This window comes from Monosiga brevicollis, genomic scaffold (genome assembly GCF_000002865.3).
Source record: "Monosiga brevicollis MX1 MONBRscaffold_35 genomic scaffold, whole genome shotgun sequence".
Taxonomy (NCBI): domain Eukaryota; class Choanoflagellata; order Craspedida; family Salpingoecidae; genus Monosiga; species Monosiga brevicollis.
Window position 1 is genome coordinate 187,549 of NW_001865072.1, and position 9,288 is coordinate 196,836.

At 55.2% G+C, this 9,288-nt stretch overlaps 3 protein-coding genes across 3 annotated transcripts in view; 2 read left to right on the plus strand and 1 right to left on the minus strand.

Annotated features, from left to right (window-relative positions):
* Positions 1-64: 64 nt before the first annotated feature.
* MONBRDRAFT_34379 (uncharacterized protein) lies at positions 65-5,058 on the plus strand (the record flags this gene model as incomplete). The annotated part of the gene is made up of 16 exons (XM_001749923.1): positions 65-256; positions 499-825; positions 1,117-1,283; positions 1,385-1,494; positions 1,631-1,800; positions 1,872-2,630; positions 2,808-3,117; positions 3,208-3,356; positions 3,477-3,501; positions 3,627-3,741; positions 3,860-3,926; positions 4,012-4,120; positions 4,243-4,348; positions 4,430-4,541; positions 4,636-4,725; positions 4,818-5,058. The coding sequence occupies 16 exons, from the start codon at positions 65-67 to the stop codon at positions 4,866-4,868; spliced, it is 2,859 nt and encodes a 952-aa protein (XP_001749975.1). The 3' UTR covers positions 4,869-5,058.
* An 860-nt stretch (positions 5,059-5,918) lies between these two features.
* Positions 5,919-7,385, minus strand: MONBRDRAFT_12118 (uncharacterized protein; the record flags this gene model as incomplete). Its single annotated transcript, XM_001749973.1, has 1 exon — positions 5,919-7,385. The coding sequence occupies one exon, from the start codon at positions 7,383-7,385 to the stop codon at positions 5,919-5,921; it is 1,467 nt and encodes a 488-aa protein (XP_001750025.1).
* A 992-nt stretch (positions 7,386-8,377) lies between these two features.
* The window catches only part of MONBRDRAFT_29503 (uncharacterized protein), a gene marked incomplete at both ends in the record, with an annotated part of 6,600 nt that continues 5,689 nt past the window's right edge, over positions 8,378-9,288 (plus strand). Inside the window, 5 exons of the mRNA XM_001749924.1 lie at positions 8,378-8,433; positions 8,512-8,638; positions 8,799-8,917; positions 8,985-9,059; positions 9,100-9,144. Coding sequence (XP_001749976.1) covers positions 8,378-8,433; positions 8,512-8,638; positions 8,799-8,917; positions 8,985-9,059; positions 9,100-9,144 — 422 coding nt within the window. The remainder of the gene's footprint in view (positions 8,434-8,511; positions 8,639-8,798; positions 8,918-8,984; positions 9,060-9,099; positions 9,145-9,288) is intronic.

Here is a 9,288-nt window from a genome sequence, read left to right on the forward strand (position 1 = left end):
GGGGGGAGGGATATCAGGTAGGACACCCACCGCTCCTTGGTCCATCAGTCAGAACAAAGACGTGATGCCGACAGTGGCTAGCATCGACAGCGACAAGGGCGGGGCGTCCAGGGCGAGAACGCAGCTGTGTTTTAAAAACACACACACACACACACACACACACACACACACACACACACACACACACACACACACACACACACACACACACAGCCGACCACGGGGGCGAAGCGCAGCAGCAGGTGCAGCCTTGCTGGTTCGTTACGAAAAAAAAAAAAAAGTGCCTGATCGCGCACTGAGACGCAGCGACACTGTGCCAAGGTGCCAACCCCGTGGCATGCACCAAATCCAACAATGCCAGCCCTTATCACTCCCAAGCAGGCTGTCCCTCAACCGGGGGCCTGCAAAGCCGTGACGAAGGAGGCGCAGGAGAAGGAGAAAATATAATCCGCCAAAAAGCTTCAAGGCCTCGCAGCAGCAGTGCACGACAATGCAGAGACAGAGACAGAGACAGAGACAGAGACAGAGACAGAGACAGAGACAGAGACAGAGACAGAGACAGAGACAGAGACAGAGACAGAGACAGAGACAGAGACAGAGACAGAGACAGAGACAGAGACAGAGACAGAGACAGAGACAGAGACAGAGACAGAGACAGAGACAGAGACAGAGACAGAGACAGAGACAGAGACAGAGACAGAGACAGAGACAGAGACAGAGACAGAGACAGAGACAGTGACAGAGACAGTGACAGAGACAGAGAGACCAAACAAATCTTTTGTCTTATTATTGGGCAGCCATTCCGGCTCAGCGTTAATGTGTACAGTACGTTACACTTGATCTGGTGCGTGTCATGCATCGGCAGGGAGTGTTTGGGTTTAACGTTGTTACCGCTTGATGATGCAAATTGCGGACAGAGATGAGGGCTAGCTCTAAAACTAGAATTCTTGCTGTGTTTTTGTAAAGTTAAGACCTCTCTTTCTTAAGTGTAATTACTCAAAATTCATCAAAAAGAATTTGGCGCGTAAATTCAAATTGGCGCTCTGCGCTCTGGATCGTGAAGCAGCGCGCGCGTTTTCTTCCTTGCATCCGCGCTTCCGCTCCTCCCCATTCCAGCATCGATTGCCAAGTCGGAGCGGTTCAGCCCCTGCTGCGCCATTGCCCGTGTCAAGCATGGCGGCGGGGCCACCGGCCAACCTTGGCCTCTGCGCCCGGTTTGATGAAAACGTGGACATCACCAGGCACTACTGCTACAACGAACAACAACACGTCCAAGCCCTCAGGTCAGCCCCCTCTCGGAGCTTCGCCAGCTGCCTGCCCCTGCTTAAATGCCCTGCATTCTCTGATCGATGATCATTGACCCTTTTTTTTTTTTCGTTTTTAGCAATGCGTTGGGCACCATCTGCCCGATTCTGGGCAGCGAAGACAAAAACGCCATCGAGCGCCTGCTGCAAGGCGAGCGTTTCATCTGGCAAGCGCCCCACTTCCCTCAAGGTGTGCCCTCGCCCAGGCTCCTTCCTTCCCACCCTTGTGTTCTCTGCCTACAATTGCAACCAGATGCAAAGCACCAGATGAGCCCGCCTGCTCAAGAGCGACATGATTGTGTTGCGTTTGGTTGGCACCGCAACAGAAATTTCTCGTCTCAAGAAGCAGCAGCGCCAGCTTCACTCGCAAGCCGCCACCCTCCAGTCTCGCCAGGAAGCACTGGAACAAGATCAAGCAGAGCTTCGCCAGTTGTTGGCCGAGGAAGAACAACTCGCCGCCCAAGCCGAAGCGGAGCGCGACAACGTCGCCATCCTTGTATGTCCTCCCATCGGATACCACTCCCATCCCCCCCCTTCGCGTGACGCTCACTCAGACCCCCACGACAGCTCGCAGACATTCGACAATACCTCTGTGATGACAAGTTTCTTCCAACAGCCGCATCCCACGCAACTGCAGAACCCTCAGCCGACACCGCGGCACACATGCCCACACCCAGCCATTACAACCGCCGCAGCATTCTCAAGGACAATGTCTTGCGTCTCATGCCCAGCAACAGCGCCAGCCCCGCTGGCTCCCCGCGTTCCCCTCGCCGTGTAACTTTCAATGCCCATATTGATGTCTCTCCCATACCCTCTCGCCAAGACGCTGCCGCCGCTGCTGCCAAGGCCCCGCGCTGGATGCAGGAGGCCTGGGAGCGCCGCGCCCAGCAAAATGCGGGAAGCTGCCCCGAGTCTCCCACCAGCGCACCAGCCTCTGCCCCCTCGACCCCCATCCATTCAAGTCGCCCGGCCCGCGTGGCTTCTGCCCCACCCCCGCCCGAATGCGACTTGGAAACGTCCATTGAGTTTGATCGCGTCAGCGCTCAAGCGGCTACGGCCCCTTCTCTGACTGGTCAATTCAAGCGCCCCGCTGCCCCTGCGAATCGCCGTCGCCCGACCAAGTGCGTAGCACACATCAACGAATGGACTGGCCCCACCGGACCCAACGATGCCCAGGCCTTTGATGGCTCGTCTTCTCACTCTATGCCTCTTGCGCCTGCTTGCGCCATCGACAGTCGAAGCGCCAATGGACCAGATGTCGACACGGCAGTTGCCCATGCCTGTGCTTCCCCGCTGCGCGCCGTGGCCTCTCCGCGCGCAGCACCGGTGAGTTTGCATCGAACCGCAAAGAGCAGTAACACGTGGACACCCGTTTTGAATGCAAAAAGCAGCCAAGAGAAAAACCCAGGAGCATATCGAGGCACCAGGGGATTTCTCGATGCGTCCCGCTTTCTCCCACTCCCTCGTTCATTCATTGAATCCTTGCACTGGCACACTCCCTAGCATCAGCATAAGCAGCCCCCCATGGCCTCACCTTCTGATCCTCAACTTATGGAGATCTTGGCCCAACGCCGACGACAGTGCGACAATGCCGCCTCGACACCACTACAAATTGTGCCAGGCCATGCACGCCCCGCCCCCAGTGCTGAGGAAGACGTCCCCTATTCGCCCTCGATGATGGCGCCGATCGTCCCAACGACGTCCGAGCACCCGAGCCAAGGATCCGATTGCTTACCGGGTACCAAGGCCGCTGCCAGCCCAACCCCCAATGCTTCGGCTCGTCAAGTGCCTCACCTCTTTCGAGAAGCCACCGGTAAGGTTTCTGACATGTGCAATGCTCGTGTTTGTTGGGACAGGCGCTAATTTTGATCATCTGCCCGTTTGCTTCTGCTCGTTCCTCTAGCTCTGATTCGCCAATCCTGCCAGCTGTGCAGTGGCACCATCAACTTTCAACAGCGCTACATTCGCTGCAGCATTTGCCAGCTGGTCTCACACTCGGATTGTGCGCAAGACGCTCCAAAGGAATGCGGCGTCTTGGCCACCTTCTCCCCGGTGCGTCCCTTTTTCTCAACGAACGATGCCAAACCGTGTGCCCACAGCCCCTCCAAACAACCCCTCATGATTTTATTTTGGCAACTGCCGCTGCATTCTTGATCTTGATCTCATTGGCAGCAAGTACGCAAGCTCGCCAAACAAAGTAAGGCCGTTTTGCAGAGCCTCTGCTTCAAATCAAGCCTAGACAGGGTGACAGGATGAACCGCCGCCGATGCATGTTTCTTTTTTCTCTCTGCTTGGTCTCATACGTGTCTACCATCTACACAGCCATCTCGCTCAGTAGCATGACGGAAGCCGGACGTGTGGTGCCAGCCATCGTGACCTTGATCACATCTCATATCGAAGATCACTGTCTGCGGCAGCCACATCTTTATCGAGCCTCGTATGTACTCTTCACTTTTCCCATTACCCCCCCCCCCTCTCAAAAACAAAAAAAAAATCACTCTAATCTGAATCAAACTCTGAATTTTGCGCCACCTGGCTCGTTGCATTTGCCATAGGCCAGAGCACCAGGTCCCAGCCCTTGACCTCTTGGGGCGTTTCATGAAGAACAAGCGTTTTCCGCTGGTAATTTTCTCTTGCTATTCTTGAATGATGCGATTTGGAGAATGCAAACAACTCAACTTTTTCTCTGATTGATACCAACCTGTAGACTTCAAAGGAGCCACAAGAGCTGACCAACTGCCTGCTTCGCTTCTTGCACCAACTGAGCGAGCCTCTCTTGACGCGTGATCGCACGCCAGACTTTTTGCATGCTGCTTGTGCGTTATCTCGTCATGCATTCAGTTTTTGCGTCCCAGCCCAAAGTCGACGGTGCTTGCCCAGCTCATGCATGCCATGGATGCTTGGCTGGATTTGTTCATCGACCATCACGTTTCTTTAGCTCACCAGGATGCGGCTGCACGCTGCCGGGCCGTGACTGCGGTGGCCGAGATGCTGCCGGAGATCAACTTTTTCACCCTTCATCACCTGATGATGCATTTCCGCAAGTGCGTGCCAGGTGCCACGGGCCACATTGAAATGCACCACCCGCTTTGAATTGACGCTCACTATCCTGGGATGGTTAACAGGGTAATCGCGCATGGCCAACGAAACCTTTGCCCGCCCGAAGTCCTGGCCCAAGAGCTGTCCCCACTGCTGCTGGCCCAGCAAAGTGACGCACCCACTCCAGAAGCCAACCAGGTGCGAGCAGTTGGTGGAGCCTTGAACGGTTGAACAGCAGTTCACTACTATGGGTTGGGGTTGCCCTTGTCTCATGCCATGTCATGTTCGATAGGTTGTGTTGACGCTTCTGCAGATGACGCAGCGCCACTGGAGTACAGCGCAGAAGAAGATTGAGGAGCGGGCGGCCAGCCTGGGTGCCAAGGTATGAAGATTATACTTTGGCATTACATACAGTTGAACCGGCCGCTGGCGGGCTCTGAGACTCACTTCTTGAAATCTATGCTGCGTGCGCAGGCTCCCAAGTCACCATCCTCGGGCGGCTTGTTGTCCTTTTTGGGATTGTAAATTAAACGATTGCGCCTTTTGGAGCGCTTCTTGTGTAAACCCACTTGCACATTTTCCTCTTGTCTTTGCGTTTATATGCGAGTCCATTCGTTGTGGGCCCGCTTGCTGGTGCCCTGGCTTCACCTCTGGTCTGGCTGACCCGGGCAGTATTGATCAATGAATTTTCAAAAATTTGATGCTAATTACGCTCGATCGGATCGTGAATCAGGAGGGGGGTCGGGGGGGGGGGGGGGAATCGATTTCGGCAAACCATTGAAATATGGTTCTCGGGATGCTTGAAGTCACCGCGGTCCACCTCTTGGTGGTTGCCGCCGAAGCACAACACCTGAAGTCCAGCAGAAGCCATTGCCCACGCGACTCAACATGGGAGCGAGGAAAACGGTGAAGAGGAGGAGAAAAAAATTGATGGTTCAAGCATGGAGCTCGATGATCATTTGAAGACCAAAGGATGGAGATGCGCATCGCAAACTCGTCTCCTTTGACTCGGTGCAAGCAGTCAGACGGCATATGACTCAAAAACAGGAAAAAAAGAAACGACAGGCCAAAAAAAAAAAAAAAATACAATCAAAGCTTTAATAGAAATCAAGGGGTCAACCAAAAAGCTAGCAAGACGTGCTGGTATGAAGGTGGCACAGTGACCATGATCGCACGCAGGCAAGCACATCGTTCAAAACAAATACAAAATGAAGGGAGGGGGACGTTTACAAAAGAAGTGTGAAGCGCAACAAACGCCACAAAGCAACCAAAGTTTGAAAACAAAAAAGAGGCACGAGATAACTGCCACGTACGGTCTGCGCAGTGGGATCAGATCTCGCGAAGCAAAAACTTGATCAGGAGGGTAGGGCTCTGAAAAATCGTGGTGCCATCCCCAATCGAAAAAACAGGGGAGGCCGACGATCAAAACAAAAAACAAACCAAAACAAACAGACAGAAAAAAAAAAAGAAAAGAAAGAAAAAGAAACACGAGGACCAGGCCGGCAACAGGAAGGGGCCGAAACACACACGCCCATGGCTGATCTCGAAAAGAGATGGCAAGAAAGGGAAGAAGCTTTAACAGTGAAAGATTTGCTCGTTGTCGCTGAGTTCCGAGTCTGAATCGTCGGAGGAACTAAAAGCGGCATCTGCAAGACGTTTGACTACATTGTCGCCAGCACTCGGACGTGGCGCAGTAAGTAGGTTGAGATCGCTACGCCCAATACCACTGTCAGCGCGGCGAGGGGAGTGCGAGGTCTGATCTGCAGGGTCGGGGCGAGACGTGGTGGCAGGAAGAGCCCAGGAATCGTGAAGCTGGCGGAGCTTGGCTCCGAGCTCACCATCACTAAGACTGGAGACGCGTCGGCCGTGCGGGGCGGGGCCACGGACGGCAGAGGGTGCCTGGGGCCGGGCGGATTCCGAGTCTGAACGGAGGTGGATTGCACCGTCACTACGTCGACGGGGTGCTTCGTAGCCATCACTGATGGCACGGTGGGCCAGCGAGACGTGGACCGAGGCACGACGGACAGCTGCTGGGCGGCAGGGAAGGGGGGCAACGCCATCGAGATGGGGGCGAACCAGGGCCGGATCATCGCTGCCGCGGCGCGTGGCTTCCTCGTGCAGGGCAGCGGGCTGATGTCGAGTCAACGAGAGGCTGCGGCGACGATTGACACGGCGACGGGCTTCGGAAGAGGGACCACGAGTTTGATCGGGAGTCGGAGGGGAGGGCTTGGCAAGGAAATCATCCATGTCAAGATTGGCGTCACGACGGGCGGCATAGCCACGCCAGGGGCTGGTGTGGGGGTCAAGAGGGCCGTTGGTGGTGGCATCATCGTCATCCGCGGAGCGGTTTCGGGTGAGCGAGCTGCGCCTTCGGCAGACGTCGAGACCGAGGGCTGATGGGGATTGAGCAGCGCTGGGTCGGGGGCGATGGTTGGGCGCCTCTGGGGGTGCAAGTCGGAGTGGTGGTAGCGTTTTTAGGTCGCGGGGTTCGCGAATAAACTGGCCGTAGTGGGCTGAAGGGGAGGCGCTGGGGGATGAGGAGGAGATGGAGTTGCGGCGGCGTGTGACATGGGCTGCGGTGGGTCGAGCCGGGCGATCTTGGCTGGCGGGACCATTGCTGGGTGAGGTGGAGGTGGAGACAAAGGATTCGAGGGATGTGTCGGGGGATGCTGTGAGGCCTGGGGGTGAGACGGCAGCGGCGTGGGCGTGGGGTCCTGCATTTGGGGAAGCATTGGACTCCGTTTTGTTGTTGTGTGGGGAGAAGGGACCCGGGGAGGCAATGGCCGAAGTTCGGGGTGCGGAAAAGCTGGAGCTGCGTCGAGACCGACTGCTGCTGCGGCGACGATGACCCGCGGGGGACGTTGACGGGAAACCCGGGGAGGCCGCCGAAGGGGAGGAGGGTGTTGAGTTTATGTCAAACTTGGCCAGCGTCTCGCGCACCGTTTCCACCTGCAGCTCGTGCTCCATGAGGCGCGAGAGGTGACCAAGCCGACTGATGCTGCGGCCGTATGTCGGCGTCGTGGGGCTTGAAGGCGCCTCCATCGTTCAAGTCGAGCCGTCTCCTTGTCGTGGTGTGGTGTTGGTGTTGGTGGACGGCGGCAGCGGCGATGAGGGGAAGCGTGCTGTGAATACTCTGAGTATTCAAAAGGCCGACACGGCCACCCTCCTCATTCAACACCGAGTCCCCGGCTGCCATTCAAATGCCGCGACACTGAGATCGCCGAAGCGATTCTACGTTGTAACGATCAAAAACGGTGGGCGATGATGAGATGAGCGAAGAAGAATGACAGACCACCCCACCGCTGCGGCCCGCAACCCATGTGCACACTTGCACCTAAGGCAAGCACACCCAGCACGTACCAATGCGGTTGTTCTCTACCTCTAACGCCGGCCGTCGCTGGTCAAATGGAAGCCGGCTGCCGTTTCTCTCTCTCTTTTAATTTTTTTTTTTTTTTTTCTTCTTTTTCGACTCCGAAATCAGTAAAAAATACAAACAAACCGCTGTCTATCTCTCTCTCTTGATGGCTCTCAAGTTTCCTCTCCATCTCTGGTTTTCTTATTGTTTTACCATTTACTGTTGTATGGTCTCCGCCCCTCTCTCTGCCTCTGTCGTCATTGCGCGCTGTCTCTCTTTTGTGCTTGTCGTTCCTTTGCTCACATCAAAGACATGGATCTTGTGTGTATGTCGATTAGTTTAATTTATCCTGCACTTATGATACATTTTACGTATATTACTATACTTTTCTCCTCATTTACTACTGCGGTTTTATTTAACTATATGCTTGTCAATCTTCATTTTCAGCATATTTATCTACATGAGCTTTAGGTTTATCAGCATCCTCCTACGAAGAACCGTTATTACCTCGGCCTCTTGTTCGCCCTGCCTTGCAACAGCCCACAACGTGTGTGTGTGGAAAACGAAAATGTGTGATGACGTATAACCCAAAGTGTGATATATCCCACGCTTTGGTGTACGGTATGGCGTGCCGAAGTAGATCTGTCTACCCCCATGACATATTGAAGTGTGGGGCATCATGGCACATTTGTTAAAGTGTGATGTATACTACGCTTTAAGTGGCGCAGTTCCTGGGTACGAGTAGGGGTGCGTGCTGACCCTGAGAAGATGAAAGAGTTGCCCTGTTTTATCTGACAAAATGTGCGAATAAAGTAAAATACAAGAGTCAAGGCTGCGCGGTCTCTCTCTCTCTGTCGCTTTCTCTCTCTCTCTCTCTCTGAAGCTTCTCGCTGACGTTTCCTTGAAGGCTGTCTGGTGGTGGATCGTTGAGTCGGTTGAGGTCAGTGGCGGGGCACTGGTTGGTTGGTGGTGAGCTCTTGGGTCCGGCCCTCTGCTGCTGGTTGTCTTGGGCTTCTTGGGCTCGTCTTCCCCTCTTTCCCCCCAACACACACCTCTCAATGCGTCTCGGCTGCTCTCTTGCTTCCCGCTTCCCTTGTCAGGTCATTGATCACAGGGCACTGATTGCGGCGGTCGACACGCTATCGGAGCTGGGGCTTGCGCGCCTGCGCCGACCACACGCCTCGCGGCAAGCACCCGTCGTCTTGATTCGCGTGGCGCAGTACGCCTACGCTCTACCAATCAACCCAACTGTGCTTGAACAATTGGCGCACGCTCCATCCAATCAGGATACAGCGCAAAACAGGCTCGTGCAACACGCAGCCAGCCGCACGCAGCCAGCCGCACGCAGCCGGCAGCGTATTGTGAGGCAACTTGGCGACCCACTTGGCCTTCAACCCTCAGCATGTGGGTTGCCCCTCAGGAGATCCTGCTCGCCAATGCCCTCTGGTAAGCCACTGGCACCCGCACACCTCCTTGGTCCCGCTGACATTCACGTTTGCCTCCGGCACAGGCAAAATCGTAAGCGCGAAAAGTGCTTCGTTCTCCAACAACGCCGAGGTCAAGGCGAATCCTCGGGCTTTTCAATCGCCT